Here is a 19079-nt window from a genome sequence, read left to right on the forward strand (position 1 = left end):
ATTTCCTGGTTGGTCATTTCACCCGAAAAATTTAAGCATGGGCTTGTGACCTACTAAAGCGCAGCGGGAACTTATCAGTAGGGACGCAGCGGGAACTTATCAGGAGCAAACTAAAAAAATGATAGTCTTAGCTGGTCCGGCCATTCTTGCACCATCCAGTCTACGCCCTGTGCCTGGGCACCGGTGGCATCGCTCTATTTACGGCACTGGTGATATACTCCCTTCCCCCAGAAAGATTGAATTCAAACAAAGTGGACCCTTTGCTTTAATTTATATGTTTATGCCCCATTTTAATAATGTTTATTTAAGTTTATTTTTGCAACAGGCCAAATTATTAATTATTAAAACAAACGCTTAATACCTACAAATAATTTATTAAAAAATAAGAAAATATTTTTATTAAAAAATTTATGTACAAAATATACATTTTAATTACAAATGCGAATTAAATAAATTCCACAACCTTTGGACATCTTTTTGGTGAGTTTCTAGTACATTAAATACACTTTTATCTGTAAAAAAAAACAGACGATTATGAATCACATTGTGCCTGATATATTCGTAACAAAGGCAATATACAGAGTACTCAAAAATCTTGGACCCAAAAATTTTTTCTCTAAAATGCGCAATTTTCGAGTAAATTGCAAAAAATTGTGGAAACTGTGGAAAATCGTCTATATATCTGAAATCATCCATTATTTTTCTGTGAATTGTATTCTACATAGGTGGTATTGCTTGCTGCCTACATAGCTTCAGTAAGTCATATGAAATTTCATCTAATTTGTTGAGAATATTTATGAAATGAAAATAATGAAATTATTCGGTTTTCTCTTTTCATTTAAAGAATTTCTCTCGATGAATGTTGGTTAATTAAAGATTTTAGAATAAACAGTAATTGGATAAATTTATTAATTTTTTATTCATTGACTTTTAATTATCTCGAAAACTACGCTTCAGATGGAAATTTTGTAAAAGCTTTTTCGTTCGTCTTGATTTAGGTCTATTGAGTAGTTTTCTACTATCAATTAAAGAACACCCTGTATATTATCTCTATACATAAATTTGATTCAAAAAATTACCTCCTTTATCCAAATATTCCTTCAATGGCTTAATTACTAACTGAATTGGCACAGCCATGTTTATATGTGGATAGGCAGTTTGATTTTGATTAGTAGCAGTGATACACACGACAATGCCAAGTAGTTCACCGTTAGGACGAACAATAGCCCCACCACTAACGCCACGATGGATACAACATGTCGTTTGCAACATAAATGGATTTGATTTTGCAACTGAACCTCGGGATATTGTTGGCAAATTATTGTTTTCGTTCTGTATTTCAAATGGAAATCCAAATGCTAGAACATCTTCACCTAAAAAATAAATGCATTATTTGTTTAAATAATATATAAAAAGGTTGAATTTCGATAAATTGAAGCTTTTGAAAATTTTTTCATATCGCATCTTGAATGTGCCTAGCATGTGCTTTGTCTACTTGGAAATAGGTTTTGGGTTCGAATCCAGGTAGTGGCAGTGTGAACAATTATAATTAATGTGAGCGGTAGAATTGATCACATCGTCGCTTGGATAAGAACGAAGTAACCGACTCCACCCACATCATAAATGTAATTATAAATATGGATATAGTTAAAATAAATAAAGATTAACAAATAATGACGTGTGTGGCCTCTGTTATAAGCGTATATGCCAGAGAAACGGAGGTTAAACCCCATTATTATTATTATGTTGACGTGGGATCTAAGTAACTTGAAAACCTTTCAAATTTGAAATTAGCTCTGCGCTTCTCAAGTTACAATCCTTATTATTCATATAAATGTACCTTTTAGCAGTACATTGGCCAGCCCTAGACCTAATACCTTGTACGCCGAAACTTTTATCCGAAAATTAGATTATTGCTTATTTGATATTTGAAGGAATGTCAATAATACATTGTTGGCATTCCTTAAAACTAAATTAGACTGAATTTTTAACCCGAAAATGGGTCATTGGAAACTTGTAGGCAAACATATTCTTCCAACATTTTGTTTGAGTTACTTTAAAAGTATTCAAAATTACTGGATTCGACTTATCGATATTAGATCATAAAATGAAAAACACACTAACCTACTGCAGGAGCACTCGTAAGTAATTTAATGGCCTTCATTTTTTGTAATACGGGTGATTTTGTTTGTAATATGGCAATGTCGTAAGGAAAATTTTCAGATGTTTTATATAATAGTTCAAGTTTAAATAATTCTTTTTTCCATTTTCCAAAAATAGGTCGATCTGGCTGCTGTAAAATACCAAATTTAGATATTATGATAACATCTAAAAAAATCCTGTTATTAATATTTCATTTGTAATAAAAAAACTATGTGGAATTACTTTGCTTATCCGTTATATATTAGTGGATAAGGAAAGTAATTGTTAAAAATTAATTTTCCTTTGTTAGAATAATAGAATTCTATATAGTAAAGCACTCTACTATAGAGAAATAGCATGTTTTTTAATTTAATTTTTTTCCAAATTATAAATTAAAACGTCAATGACGTCAAGACATCGCTTTAGTATCGCCACCGCATGGAGAAATGATAAAATAACATGTAGAATGATAAATGGTTTGTCTCTCAACTTGCATTCACTATATTATAACATAATTTTCCATAGAAACTAGTCGAAAAATGTGAATTTAGCGTAATTTCGGTTGACTCACAGCTTCAACGGGTGTAAATACGTCACAATCAATAACAAATGGTTTTTTTAATAAAAAAAAATTTAACATAAATTTAGTTAATAAATGTTTATTTGAATCAAACTTACACATTTAATTGTATGCGATGTTGTAACGACAATGCCTTTTTGTTTATTTAAAAGAACTCCTGAACCCCAAGAACTTCCACAAAAAATTTTTAAAATTGAATTGTCTATACTCTCTATAAAAAATAAATTAACAAGTACTTTTCACGTAAGGTTTGTGCAGCTATATTTGAATACATACCCGGTCGTAAAAATTTTGTAGGTTTTTCAAATAATATTTCCTCGATTGGATTCGATGAAATAATTATTTGTTGTAAAATACTGGCTAAAGATACACCTAATGTAAAACCACACCATTCATCTTTCCAAAAACTTATTGACGATAATACTAATCCTACAACAATTCTATCACTCTTGTCGTTTTTGCTTTAAAAGAAAAAAAAGGAATGAGCTGTTAATTTGTCTAATTAATACTTTAAGCTTTTATAAATATGGTTTTATTAAAAAAAAGAGTGAAAAATTTTTAGCGATTTTTCTAAGAGAAGATGCAGTTAATGTCATTTGACCCTTCGAACTCTGTTTCGAACGGATGTGAACATTCTTTTATTGAGGTCTAGGAAAATATTCTTTCAGAACAAAATATAAAATTCCCAGGCCTTTTCGAAACTTTTTAAATGAGACTTATGCAAATGCGTCAATTTCAATTGAACTTTTTTGCAGTGTTTCCAACAATGTGCCACAAAGGGGAGAATTCATTTTGAAAATTTTGTATTTGGCAAGTTATGGGAATCAATTTTGTCTTTTCTTGAGGTGGGGGGGGGGGTAGTGAAACAAGCATGTTATATCTTAATTCTGTTTTAAGAAGAGAACGTGATTTTGGTGTTCTTTCTTCAAAATTTCGGTGACCAGGATTAAATAACATATGCAATCTCTCGGTATTTATTTAAATAATTGGGAAACCCTCCCCCTCTAAAATTTTCAGAATTGAATTAGACTTAGTCCAACTTCAATAAAAAAAAATCAAGCCTTTTATCCAAAATTTCCCTAGCGATCTTTTGGAAAAATTTTTTTATACGCTTCAAAAACTATTATTTCCCAAATTTTCAGAAAACTTGCCCGAGAGCTATTTTCATAAAGGATTCTGTAACGGTACAATAGTGCTGATGGAGAGCTGTCTACGATTAATTCTTGAGTTATTACCTTGTAGATTTTTTTAAGAATATAGGACCTCCCTCGGAACCGGGTGCCGAGGATGCATCTGTTAAATATAAACATTGATCTTGTCCAATTGTATTTGCAATAATTCCTTCACTATACGAATTCAGGAATGTTTGATTGCCAAACGGTGTTGTCTCTAAAAAAACAACATCACCACGCTCCAAATAATTAATTGGTACTAATTTATTTAATAATTCTTTAAAGATATTATCAATATCAACTTTGTCATTTTGTTGTACTTTTAATACAATTATAATAGATAATATAAATTCACGAACTGTTTCCAATTGATATTCTTTCGAATGATTGACATCCCAATCAGGTAATAGATGATCCATAATTGTTTCAATTTGTGTACAATTGTACATTTTTACAATATTTACATGGTTTGTATAAATTATTTGATTGTTTTTAATTATCTTTTGTTCGGATTCAATTGTTGCAGGTGTATTATTGTTATAAGTTTCCATGCCATTATATTTAATTGTACATTTTAATAAATCATTTAATGTATTTACGTTGACTTTTTCGCCGTTGTTTGTACATTTTTGTATAAATGGTGCTAAACATGCACCTGTTGTTAATATCACAGATTTATTTAACATTAGTCCTGAAGAAAAATACGTTTCATGTTGAGTTTTTGTTTCATATTGGATTAGTACTCCTTCGGTTTCCATTGTTCTTGTTGTGTTTGTGCTTTTCGTCTGAAATAATACAAAATAAACTATTAAAGGGCGTATAAAAAAGGTGACTGACTCAGTGCCGAATTAATTCAGAGTGGGGCCTGTAGCAAATTCTATAGCGAGACTTAATACCTTCCACTTTTATTCCAATTTGCCACTTTTTTTTTGGGCTCCCATCAAGACAAACGGGTACAATTTTGTTTTTTAGATTTATAGCAAAATAATAAGCCGGGATGCATTGGAAAAGTTGGGAAATAGTACCAATTTTAATGAAACTTTTTGTAAGGTGTTTATAGGAACCCAAGGAACATTCAGCCAATTTAACCTAGTCATAGAGGACCATAGAACCCCAGCGGGGGGCAAATTTTTTTTAAATGCTTATTTTGACTTAAATAGTCTCTAGAAACTACTACTCAATACTTTTGATTGAATTGCTCCGATATCACCTCACGTATATGTTTTTATACGTTTTATTATTTTATCTATACGAAAAACATTTATTTCGGATAGATTCGGGAATATCTCGAAAAATATTCACGTAATCGTTAAGGGAGCAATTTTTTTATGCTTTTTAGGTCCTAATTGCTTTAGGTTTAGTTATTATAATAACTTGAAAATCAAGTTTATTTTGAAATTGAACGGCAAATATTTGGGGTATCGTCTGAACGAATGGATACATCCCTCGTTTACGCATTTGTTCAATATCTCAGAAACTACTCATCAAATTGACGCAAAGACATAATATTTGTATTATTTGGTGTATAATTACGAATATGAGGACGGTTGTTTCCTCCAATCATTGTCCAAAATAATTTTTTCCCGGTTTTTTTTTATTTTTTTATTTTGCAAAACACACGTATAAAATGTTACAATGCCAGTTACTGTGTCATTTCCCATGGTTATGTATCTTTTAACATTTATTTTATTGAATTATATTCATTCCAATCGTTCATAAATGAAAAGTAATATTGTACATAGTATTCATTTCTTTTTAATTAATGAATATAAATTTTTTAATAAATGTGTAATTCTAGACATCAAACACACAACTTTAACATTTTGCTTATAATTAAAATAAAATTAATTATTATATTTCTATCTTTGGCGACACTTTGTAAAAAATAGAATATAGACTCATATATTAAAATTAGAAATAAGTTAATTTAAATTAATGCACTATCATCAAGAACTAACTCATCATCGTTAAATTCACTAAATGTCCGATGGTCCACACCTAAAAAACTTATTGATAACATTCCCGCCGGGACTTTAATCTGTATGTGTTCCTTATAGCTTCTTGGGCAACTCTAAAATGTCCAAAAATTTTAATAAAAATGTACAGCTTGGGAGCTCTTAGGTCAAACAATGTGAATTGGACACAAAGAGGTTACAGAAGAGAAAGCTCACAGCAGATGAATCTGCCAAAGATATTACTTCTTCATTATCTGATCAGGAAGCATTCAAAGTGATAGTAAATCTAGTAATATTATAGACAGACTTGGTTGAACTTGTACAAAAATTTTCGTTTCTAAGAAACTTGATCAATTTGAACACTGAAGAAGATAGAACATAGAAGAAGATAGAAGTATGTTAGTAACAATGTATTTTGGTGATTTAGAAAAGTGCTTTTTTTGATTAATGTGCCCATATGCGTCCTTATCTAACAACAACAACTCTAGTCAGAGAACTGCCTGTCAACCAACGTTTTACCAAAATTTTACAGAAATAGAAATAATGAACTTGAAACTAAGGGGATAATAAGAAGATAAGAAGAATATTTTGGATCTCTAACAGAAACAAATATACGCTGTATAAATTCATTCGATCTGCCGAAAGCAAAAAGAATTCAACATTCTATATGGAATACGGTACCAACGGTATCAATGATTAAATTTTACATTATTTGTTTAGTAAATAATAACTCTTTACTATATTGTGGGCATCTTGTATACGTGCCTTATTTCAAATGACATTTGCGTAAACTACATAAGTGTTTTTAGAATTTTTTTTAATGTCTATTGAATCGTGGTGTCGTCATGTGGTGACGTCCATAGACAAGTTGCATTTCTGACCATTAATCATCTAGCATGAATGGTCACGGCGCGGTGGCGTCTTTATAATATTATGCTGATACTATCTTTATTTGAATTAATTAGATTAATCTTTATTTTATAATTTATAAATATTCTCATAAAAAATTAATAAGTACTGTTTTAGTAGTTATAAAAATACTAGGAGACTTTTTATTGCAGACCCGTTTCTTCGGGCACAAGATATTAGCAACATTTATATGCTGTCTTTTAAGCCAGACCTGTTAAACTAACGTTATAACTAACTGCTGGTGTAACAAACTAATGTTTCTGAAAAATTTGTCAACGAATTTGCTTCTAAAATAATGTTATTATTGCCGGCCTTAAAGTTAATTACAGAAAACATTCGGGTTGTACCTAATGTCATTGTGCAGAAGCGAATCCATGGCCAAGTGTTTATGAAGTGAATCTACCCTCTTTACTCGCACACATGCCAGGGAAAATAACGCAATTAAATTGAAGCGTAATATAGTCTAAGAGCTTAACGATTAGTGTAATAAAATAACATCTAAGAAATTTTCCCAGGGAAACAAAATAATGTATACAACTGTTAAAACACAGAAAATATATTGAGGACATTACCACCGCAGTAAGCAGATAAAATTTTGCAACTGCAGTAAATCTTCAAAAACAGAAGTATATCGCAAATAAGCGTAAAGTACTGGAGAGTTAGCAACGAGAAGAAGGAGGAAATGAAATACTTGCTTCAAGTAAGAATACATTTTGAGTTTTTCTGGAGGAATGCATCAATAAACTAATAGTGAAAGGTCGACAGACACAGTTTAGAGAGAGAGCCAGGTCAAAAAAATGCTAAGAATTTACTGCAGTTGTTCATTTGACAATATCTTATAGTAGTTGTATGCACAAATATACTGCGGTCAGTCAAGGGAACGATAAAATATGCGTCACGTATATGCTATATAAACGGCCATGATTGCCGTGGTATTTAAATGAATTTACTAAAGCTGAAAATTGTTATACAGATTTTATATTGCATATAAATAACAGTTATGTCAGTCAGTCAGTCAGTTAATTGTGAGAACGGAGCTGGTCAATCAGCCCCAGTAAATAGTAAATTCAGAGCATTTTTTGACATGGCTCTTAGTCCAGTCTATCATAGTCTTACCTAATATACAAGTTCGGGTAATAATATCATAAAACTTCGGTTTTAATGAAAAAAGAGTAGTGATCCTTATTAAGATGACGTAATGGTGAAGAATGCAGCTTTTCGAAAAGATTGCCCACTAATATAAATCCTCTTTTCGTCTTCTTATATGGTTCAATAATAAATTGAGAATAATTTTTAATAAGAAAATTTTTCGTTAATATCGAATTTTGGCAGTAATTGCATGAAAACTTCTCCCTAAAAGTTGTACAATATGAGGAATATAAATGATTATTAGATTCTAAGGAGCAATATGTTGTAGGTTTAATATTCCTATAATAAACAGTGTGGATATATAATTTCACTGTAACTACTTTAAATTTTTAATTTCTACCGGAAATAAAATAATATCACCGCAAAATATTCATTCTTTACGGAAATTAATAATTAAATAATTGTTTCCTTACAGATGTATTATGCACAATCAATGTAATCGATGTCTTATCTAATAACAATAATTCATAATTTTTTTAAACCTTGATTTATAATTATTAACAATAAATAAATAATAATTGTTAACCTTCATTATATTTTTAACTGCTGCGTATTTATAAAGAACAATTTTCTAATTTAAAGTTTTCATCTAATGTTTGTCAGTTATGAATGAGAGTTTAATTGAATCTGAAAACTTAAACCGAATTCGATGCCGGTATAAGATGTGTACTTTTGAAACTAATATTTTCCGTTCTAAGATTTTTCCTCGATTAAATTTGTTTACCCAGTTTAAAGCATATGTCAATTTAAAAAAGAAAGATACCCTGTATATGATATGAGAGCGGCAAATATTATTTTTGTCCGAAGAGGCTAAATAGCTAGATCGGACCCTGTGTGCAAATAAATTAACTTTAGCAAAGTTAGCTTTGTTTTATTTTCAATGACTAGGCAAAATATCCAACATATTATAAATTGTGGTAGGTCACAATTATTATTTTATCGAAGTGTTTTTGTTATATCAAAATGTTTTCAAATTTTTACTATGGACAAAAATTTAGTGATCATTATTAATTAATTAGAGATTTTAGTGTGTAAATAAATTAACTTTAGCAAAGTAAGCTATTGTTTTATTTTCAACTTCCAGGCAAAATATTCCAACACATTATAATTATTGTAATATAGTTATTTGTTAAGCTTGTATTTTTCTTGAAAATGAGCCATAAAAAAATTCCCGTACGGGCTTTTTGGACAAAGATATTTGCTTTCCAAGCAACATTGACACTTTTGAGTTTAAAACCCTCCATCTTTTGAAATAATCATCGCACTGAAATTTCATATCGTTCGAAAACTGCAACTACCTCTTTTGGAGTCCTGGCTCTTCCCAAATTTTCTTTTTTAAAACATGCAAAAAACAGAATTTTTCTATATTAAAGGGGGTTTTTCACCTGGCCGCCATTAAAAAAAAAAAAGCGTTAAGTCTTATCATGCTCATTAGAAAACGAACTTTTTAGTTTTGAAATCTATTGCTCAAAAATTGTTATTATCCTTTGCCGCTTCGTATGGAGGGTACAAAATGTAAAAGCCTATACAAATTTTAAAAAGTATTTTTCATAAAATTTGTTAGGACCGCTCGAAAGTTTGTTCATTTTTCTGAAAATGAGCTACAAGTTCCCGTACGAGTTTTTTAAATCAAGATATTCGCAATAATCAGCTGGATGACCTGATAAAAGGTTCATTTTTGTACCACGTTGATGTTGAGATCTTAAAAATATTCTCGAATACCGCAGTATTTTTGTAATATCAAAAGATTTTCCAATTTTTACTTTGGGCAAAAATTTGATGGTGACAGCGGCTATATTCTAGAATTGTACAATCACAAAGTGTACCAAGTTCCAACTAAACACGAAAAACAAAATAAGAAGTAAAAATCAAAACTATCTGCAAAAGGAAAAAAAGTTGAATGTTTGCTCTGATGCACCACACGTGGCACATCCTTTTCAGCTTCAGTAGCTTTTCACTAGCTTTCTAGCTTGAGTAACTGGACACGTGTACCCGTAGTTTGAAATACGTAAACCAGTAACTTAAAAAAAGAATTCATTCAAGTTTATTTAGCTAGTGTGAAACAGTAGCTCATTTGATGGAGTTTTCCTGGCTTTTTGGTTTAAAAACCAAGATAATTTTGTTTCCATAAAGCCAGTTTTCCTGACAGGATTGCTTGCAGGCTTGAAATACTGCCTTAGCCTCGCGTACACGCAGTATGATTTTAGTTCAAACTGTAACATGGATGTATTTTTTCTGTAATAATCATACACGGTTCAACTATCAATTTATAATTCAGTATATGCAGAGCATTTAAATAAAATATCTCCGAACTATCTTCATCGTTTTAAGATGGTTGGATAATAAGCGTAATATTAATAAAATCAAATATTAGTATTTGGTATCAAATTTCAGGAAGTAAATTTGCATATTTAATATTATTATGCATCATGATCCACTCTTTTATAAATTCAAGTACGTTCAAAGACTTTTGATATTTTATAAAAATATTTAATGATTTCAAGGCTTCATATACAAATACTACCTACTCCTAAAAGTGCAATCATACTTACATTTAAAAAAAGAGGAAAGAGGCTTCACAGTTAACACTACTAAGACAAATGTTTATTACTATCCTTCGTAGGTATTGTGCTATCAAGTACTATAAAAGAAAGCTTCACAATCAAGATTGAACAACTCTTTCGTGTTTTCCCAAAAGGAAGAATATAAGGATTCTTAAAGTAGATAAGTAATAAAATAATGCGATAAAAGGAAGTGACGTCAAAACAAACTATTTAAACAGCTCAAATTTTTTAATAAAATGTCTCAGTTTCCAGGAAGTTGGTTTCTTAGCCTCTTAAAAAAAATTAACATTTATCAAAAATTTTCTAAGAATCATAAAAATACACAAAAATCAGACATGTATTTTATTTATAGAATATTTTTTCTGTTTTCATTCCAAGAATCGAAATAAAAAATGTTATGATATATTTACATTTCGATATGCCTAGAATGCTAAAATATAATATCAATTGACTGAGTTAATTGTTGAAATACCCCGTATAGGTGTTGAATATCAGTGCGGCGTTATTTTTTTTTATAAATTAGATGAGTTTCAAAAACACATAAATGACGGCTTTTCGATCGCCACTTATTTGATTTTCGAAAAGTATTATCTAGATTTTTTTCGTTTTTCAAGAGTAATTTACAAGACCACTAGTTGCAAATTTACAATTCTTTATCTTTTATAGTTATAGAGAAAATGGACATCAACTTCACTGGTGGACCTCACATTTTAGGTCCTGCGCACTATAATTTCTCTTTGAACTTAAAAACTTTTGCCTGTGTCACGTAAATCATTTTGCTTGTGTCTCGTAAAAAAATTCAATATGATTATGATAGGTACTCATATAAAACAATCCAGATCGAGTTATTGTCTACAGGTTTAAGAAAGTACACGTGCTTGGTCGTCAAAGAGGGTGGTAGGCCCTAGGCAACGGTACTCCATCAGTAAGCTTTTAAAACGTCAGTCATTAGCTCAGGTTTTTGTATGGTGGGTTCTGTATTCGCTCCGTGCGTGAGTTTCGTTTCCATGGTAACGATACACTACTTTAATTATAGAATTGTATGGATGCATATATAATTGTATGGATTGCATTTAAGACTTACATTTAAAATTTAATATTCTTGTCTCACAAATTTAAATAAATAATTATGATAATTTACATTTGAAAAATAATATTTGTTCAATTTGATTTCTTATTTTCACTATTTTTAATGCATTAAGTTTAATTTATTCGTGTTTTTCAATAATTTTAATTTGACATTTCTATTACATTAACATGTAAAGAATTGCAAATTAGTCATAACAGCCCCCTTTAACTCCAAAATTTTTCACTTAAAGCGCTGGCATCGATTTTATTGTCCCTACCATGACTACGCACACAACGAATAGTCCTATACACACTATAAACCAGCATTACCCATTTGCCTTCATCTATTTAAAATTGCATCACGCCATCTCATCAAGCTGCACTCAGCCTTAATAACCAAATATTCTATAGGTAATCAAATAGGTCGACAAAAAAATTTACTATTTATTTTCTTAGCCTCGATGCGTCGAAATACTTGCTCCAGTTTTCTTTATCTTTATTTTTATCGTTTTTCAATAATTTGGAAAGCTAATTTAGTGGCCTTCCTCTTCAAAGAAAATTAGTTTTTGAAAGATTAAAGTTGAAATTTTTATAATAAACAAAGTTATAGATCAAAAGTACAAATAAAGTTTTCCAAAATCATTCTTAAGGTGAAATGCGCTTAGTTCGCGACAGATCTTGAATGGCGATTCTTTTCGATAAAGAGATTCCACCTGCGAAGCCTCGGGTGTGGCGCCAGACAGTTACATAAAACATACATTACAACTAATTACTATTTACAATGAATATTTCTTATAATGATTTCTTTTAATTATGATTTTAATGACATAAATCATTTAAGAATTTCACATAAATCACAAAATATACCTAAATCCTATTGGAAAATCATGACGTGATACATGATACGTAGAATACAGGGGATTCAAACAGAGAGATATTCTCAAAATAAATTTTTAACGTATGAATAATTTTTTCTGTTTTTGTTTTTCGTGGAACTTAACGATTCATAAAGATAAATTTAACAGTACTTTTATTATGTTTGATTTATTATAAATGATGTCAGCAGTTTGAAATTAAAGCAAATTATCATTTGACTAAAAGTAAAGCAAATTATCATTTGACTAAAAGTAAAGCAAATTATCATTTGCTAAAATGCCAGTTTCTTACGAACTACGATGCAGTCAACATTGGTCTTACAGCAAAGAAGTAATAATAGTAAAATCTTTGCTATGATAATATTTAATCTCATTAAAAATATCTTATTAAAAAAGACCCTTTCTGAATTTAAGACTTTTACCTACCCACAATCAGTCTTAGCCACGAATATTGTCAACATTTGAGTAACAAAACATTTTAAAACGACATCTTCGAGTTTTCAATTTCAGAAGTCCAGCCAAACTACATTTCTCACTATATGTAACTAACTCTATTTGTGCTATTCGAACCTCAATTTTTACTGTATACTTTTGAATGTGTAAGCTTTAAAAATATATTCTGTATAACAAGACGTACATCAGCAAATTGATGCTTTGTCTAAGATAAAGAGAATTGAAAAAAATACACTCGCCCCAAGAATTGAACCCGGACCTCTTGAAATTATGGCAAGTATGTTAGCTAATTCGGCCACACGATCTTTTGTCTAAGTTAATTTATGCCTGCTAGATCATGGTCAGATTTAATGACTTCCTTTGAAATAAGGTACATTGCATCATATATAAATTATCTTGTCTAGGATATACTTAAGAAAAATCTCCCTTTTCTTATTAATTGCATGATCTAATTTTGCCCGATATTAATATTTAAAATTTCCAAATTAATCAACATTATTTACAGCAGGAGAAAGAAGGGTAAAATCGGGTACGCAGATCAAAGCAATATTAGAGTATAAGCTGATCTCCGTGACTAGCCGTTATATCGGCCCAATAGCATATGAAATTACTATCAATCACATTGCTTTTAAGTTATTTCGTTCTCATTTTATAATGTTTTAAAGTTTTTGTAAACCTATATTGGCATTGTTTTGAACCGTTCTTTAAGATTGTCTGGTCAAAATTGGTTAAATATGTATATCGATTAAGCACATTTACGGTGAATTTCAAAGGTTGTATCATGTTATCATCATGTGAACGCTAATTTACTCATGCGATGTTTTCTTCAATTCTGTACTGCGAGCAAAACCGGATTAACCAGATATCTTACTGAAATACACAGCAATACATGTTTAATCGAAATGTGCGCCATCTACCGTAGCCTTAGTTGGCGCACTTTAACCAGATCCATAGATTAATGTTTACGATTCAAGCCTTTTACTTCGAAAATTAATTTAGATAGTTTTCATGAGCTGGTATAGAGCATGAGTGTATGCGTGAAATGAGCCTTATGGCCCAAGTGTGTCCATGCTGGCCAGTCAGTATAAATAAAAAAACTAAGTTTAGTTTAGTGTAGTACTATCACTCTTAATAGAAAACTTTAGCTTTATTTTCTCATTGAAATGTACGGTTTAAGTTATTCGCTCGAAACAAGAGTATCAAAATTTCCAGTTATTTAGATCTGCTCGCACCTTAGAAAGAGTCACCCTTAAAAAGAACTACAACTTTTAAAAAAAACTTATTTTTAGAAATTTTTTATTTAGAACGTGTGGTTGCTTTTTTCGAAATGAAGATATGTATACAAACAAAACAATCAAGACAAGTAGACTTGTTAAAGGTTTAAGCCGGCTATCGTTACTTTACATACCATGTAGGCGTTAAGACGTAGTTCCTTTAGATATATAAGTGATATAATAAAAATAACTTAACAATATTACCAATAATGTTTTATCAATTGTTTATTAATATCATTCATAATCAGAAAACAATGATAATCATAAGAATAATTGTAATTTTATTGAACAACTTGAACAAATGTTATATGTATTGTAACAAAAGAGTTAGTCAATAAGGCGTTTTACACGAGGCAAATGTTATGCATGGTAAAATTTCCATAGACAATATTATCATGTAATAAAAAAAAACTATGAACATTTTACGATAAGAATAGGAAAGGAATACAATCGAAAGGGACCACGAACAAAATCAGTCTTAATTCTTAATATGGTCTCGTATGAATTGAAAGATCAATACTACGCGGACAGCAGCAAGATCAAGATTAGGCATTTGTATCATTCAGTTTTGTGAAAGTGATTAGAACCTCATGTAGCCAAAATAAAAACAATTAGTATTCGAATTAATATATTTACACGATTTAATATTTAAAAAAATTCTCAAATATTTACAAAATCCTTAATAATTCCTTAGTAAAAATTTCTTGAAACAATTCTACAAAAAGGAACATCTTTCTGGGAAGATAAATCCATCACTCAAACTATCTTTCTGTTACATTTTCGGGAAAGTTGTTGCGTTTTTAAAAATCACCCAGAAAACTTACACTCGCGACTTGTTTTAACCTTTATAAACTTGGTGAAAGAGATGACTTTTTTCAAAATTTAAATTCACAAACAAACCAGTTCAGCCTACTACTTTCAATATGTCGATTAAGAGTGTTTTACCCAAACTTTCCCATTTCTGCATTGGCTGACAAAAAACCAGACATAGAAATTTAAAAAAAAATGCACCTACGCATTCAGTGTCATTTGGTAGACATGGTCTACTTTGCCTCACTTTTGAATGTTGCCTAGCAAAAACCAAGACAAGATATGATTTGTATGGTCATCTGCAATATAAATCGGGCGATTTTAACAGATAAAATGGAATAGAAACATACAGTCTGTTCTTTTGTATACTGAAAATAGTCCTTGTTAATGCAGAATATGCAATTTTATACGGTTTTAGATGTTACAGAACGCAGAAATATTTCATATTTATAATTGGCAGAAAATACAGGAAAATTTATTATAAAAACGCGCTATTCTTTATAAAAAAAAAACGCACAACAGCTTCTGTCCGAAACTCCGAATCCTTTTTTATAAAAAAATGTAAGAAATTGTTCTCAGATATGAATGCTGAATTATGGAGAGAAAATAAAATTTGGTGGCGGACTGCACCGTGCAAATTAGCAAAGAGTAACATTCATAATAAGAGTAATCACGACTAGCTAATTCTTACTGATGATGACTACTTGGTAGTCGAAATACGTATTTATAAAATACAAAAAACTGATCTAGGAAATTGGGGCAAAAATCGAAATTTATTTCGAAATATCCTAGTGTTCTCATTTATTATCTTCGATACTATTTATAACTTGATTGATGTCTTGAAGTCCACTTTCAGTACGTTAAAAACTAATAAATATTTCGGAAACGGCCAGAACAATTTTTGTTTATTGTTATTTCGTAACCTCCTGCGTTATGTTAACCCTAAACCGCATAAAATTTCTGTAATAATAACTATTGCTGTTTTGTAATAATAACTACCCTCTTTTCAGTATTTAATAGATCATATATTTTGCAATTTCATTTTTTCTGTTAAAATCCTCTAATCGAATACTCTGTATATATATATAGCTTAAAACGTATACCATACAATGTTTGATTCGATTTAGGGGTTTAAAACCATATCCCTCTATTAGAAACAACTCCTTTATGGAAATCTTAATAATTCCGATTGGTTTCAGGCCGATCAGTAAAATTGGACCACAATTGGCGGGGAAATCGGTGAACACACATAAGAATCGGATCAAAGATGAATATTCTATTCTTAGGAAGTATGCCCTATACAAAGAAAAGCTGTCCCTTTATATACGGAGCCCTGAACTCCTACTTGAAACATAGCTAGGCAATTTAACGGAGAGTATTCTTAGCGAGTTTATTGTTCCGTACTAAAAAACTAAAAAATTGTTTTAAGGATAAGGTTCTTCAAAATGCTTTTGTTCTTATTATGTTTCAAGTGCGAGTTTACCGCATGCTAAAAATTTGTCTGACGTTTTTAAAACTTTGTAAATTTTTCTTGTACCTACACTTTAAAAATGTAAATATATTTTAGCTGTGTAAAACAATCCCTTCGGTTATGGAAGGGGGATAAGTGAGAACAAGCGGTGGTTTTTACTTTTAAGCCCAGTGAAGCGGGCGAGTACCAAGCTAGTTATAAAATATTTTATTTCGTTTTTCTAGATGAAAACGCAATAACAATCTATCAGAAGTATCGCTCCTTTCTAGAAATCTTAATAATTCTATGATTATTCTTACTCTATTCAAACATATACGTTACAAACTAATCATAAACTCCATAAAAAAAAATTAGATATAGAATAACAAATAAATGTTGATGTTTTCACAATATGGGGTAATGATAATTATGGATCCTTAATCTCTATTTTCTTTTAACAAGTAAACTAAACTACCTTGGAAGTTCATTTAGTTAATGACAAACATGATTATCTATCGAATCGGATGGATGTTGTTATGAAGCTACCATACGAGTACTTGTTGAACATTTGTTGTTATACCTTATAACTTAGAAAAAGACCGATGTCGATCTATGTAGAATGTTTGTGCGATAGCAAATATTTTATTGCTTTATTTTTAGGGGGTGAAAATTGTGAAAAACGATTGTGGTGGGAGTATTATAAGTGGTTGTTTTTCCACAAGTTATATATAAATAAAAGATATTATCAATTATATATTCCTTATTATTTTGATTAAGACATCAATTCAACACGGATATTAATCCGTTCCTATAATCCTGTAGGTATCTTATATGAAAATAACGGTTTTTTGTAACATTTTTTTGTGACATATTATGTTGTTTCAGGACCCGATATAGTTTTTGTGCATTGTGTTTAATTGTGTTTCTATTTTCGTTTTGAAAGTTTAATCGTTTAAATTTATTCCTCAAGGTAAGTTCTGATAAATTTGTACAGTTACTTTTTTTAATTATATTTTTTCAAAAGAATCTCCTCCGGCAATGTTGCTGAATTTAATGCTTAATTAAAATGATAAGTAAATGAGTCCAAAAATGGACCACAAACAAGGTCTAGCTAAGCAAATTTATCTAAATAGAAATCCATCCAAAACAATTTTTTGGAAAAAAATGCCATGATATATAATTTTATTATAACTATATTCATGTAATCAAAGTTTACAAAGAAACGAAGGCGCTGTTTTGATTGGAGCCTAAGAGCTACATAGAAAAAAAACAACTTCGAAAGAAAAATAATTTAAAAAAACAAATAAAACAAACAAACAAACAATTGACTGAGTTAATTGTTGAAATGTTTAGAAAGCGCTGAATGCCAGTGTATTATTTTTATTAAATAAGAAAAGTTCAAAAAACCTAAAAAATTAAAACAACTTCGAAAATTTTCGAAAGATTCTCTAGAATGTTATTCGTTATTTCGTTTCGAGAATGTGCCACAAGATTACTAGTTGAATCTACCTGCAAATTTTCAACTCCCTATCTTTTATAGTTTTGGAGTAAACGACACCAAAATTTTATCCTAATTTGCGTGATAAAACAATTATGTTTACGAAAAATGTTTCAAACAAAAGTTGTTAATTTTTTTATAAGGAACAGTTTTTACACTTAAACTTTTGTTCTCTTAAGGTTTACAAGTGGGTTTCTAGGATCATATTGACTTACGTTGCTCATTTTCAAACTCAAACTCCCATTTTAGGTCTTGAGAAAACTATAAAAATATTAGCTTGATATTTCTTTTCGTTTTTGAGATCTCGTGATCACGGGTGGATATACAGACATACAGACAGGCGGAATTGGGCAAATTAGGTGATTTTATGAACACCTATACCAAAATTTTGATACCAAAATCAATGTTTCCAAGCGTTATAAACTTAGGACTAAAATTAGTATACCTTGATATATATTTCATACAAGGTATAGTAAATACGCCCATGACTTTTGTTAACTTTTATTACGTTTTGAAGTCGACGCAAATGAATCGAATTAAAGATATTGTTCTCAACTATTTCAAATCATAATTGCTTGCAAACAGGTTTATTGATGAGAGTATTTATTTAAAAATTATTTTGTATTTTTTATTCTTTTTTCTATTTTAAGATTGTTCTATTTTTTATAAATTTTTTATAAAATCGGTTCAAAATCAGTGGAATATCACATACCAGGTACAGAAAAATAGAGACGATTTGATAATAAAACTTGATATACATCCGTTAAATGATTAGAAGTGCTAATAATATTACAAAAAACTTGTTTAATGTACAATTTCTGAAACTATGAATTCTGATAGATTTTGATGGTTAGATTCTAGATGGAAACATCTTCACGGGCACATAACTCTAAAAACATAGGTTTCTGGCATTGTATTTGTTTGAAGAGAAAAGTTACTGTTTATATTAAACTTAAGAATACAGTCTCCAATGAAAGTAATTAAGGAAAATATTATTGAATTTGACTTTTTATGCGATGAAAGTTGATATGATTCATTATCAAGCCCATATTCGTATACAGAAACGAAACGAACAATCTCTTTTTCTTGAGTGCGAAATGAAGTGAAGTTCCTCTTTTACGTGTCCTAATCTTCAAATAAACAAGATAAATGGGTACAGATAATCGATTTATCTCTGTTT

The 19079-nt window shown here is 30.1% G+C and overlaps 2 protein-coding genes across 3 annotated transcripts in view; one reads left to right on the forward strand and one right to left on the reverse strand.

The window, feature by feature from the left end:
• Positions 1 to 432: 432 nt before the first annotated feature.
• Positions 433 to 19079, reverse strand: part of LOC123301194 (peroxisomal leader peptide-processing protease-like) — a 30162-nt gene continuing 11515 nt past the window's right edge. Inside the window, exons 2-7 of the mRNA XM_044883929.1 lie at positions 3958 to 4679; positions 2999 to 3183; positions 2821 to 2933; positions 2125 to 2293; positions 1080 to 1373; positions 433 to 512 (exon numbers count right to left, since the gene is read on the reverse strand). Coding sequence (XP_044739864.1) covers positions 433 to 512; positions 1080 to 1373; positions 2125 to 2293; positions 2821 to 2933; positions 2999 to 3183; positions 3958 to 4652 — 1536 coding nt within the window. The 5' untranslated portion in view covers positions 4653 to 4679. The remainder of the gene's footprint in view (positions 513 to 1079; positions 1374 to 2124; positions 2294 to 2820; positions 2934 to 2998; positions 3184 to 3957; positions 4680 to 19079) is intronic.
• Positions 17180 to 19079, forward strand: part of LOC123301847 (CHH-like protein) — a 121249-nt gene continuing 119349 nt past the window's right edge. For both annotated transcript variants that reach the window (XM_044884769.1, XM_044884774.1), the window contains exons 1-2: positions 17180 to 17219; positions 17287 to 17371. The gene's annotated coding sequence lies outside the window, so the exon portion shown is untranslated. The remainder of the gene's footprint in view (positions 17220 to 17286; positions 17372 to 19079) is intronic.

The sequence above is a fragment of the Chrysoperla carnea genome, chromosome 5, assembly GCF_905475395.1.
Source record: "Chrysoperla carnea chromosome 5, inChrCarn1.1, whole genome shotgun sequence".
Taxonomy (NCBI): domain Eukaryota; kingdom Metazoa; phylum Arthropoda; class Insecta; order Neuroptera; family Chrysopidae; genus Chrysoperla; species Chrysoperla carnea.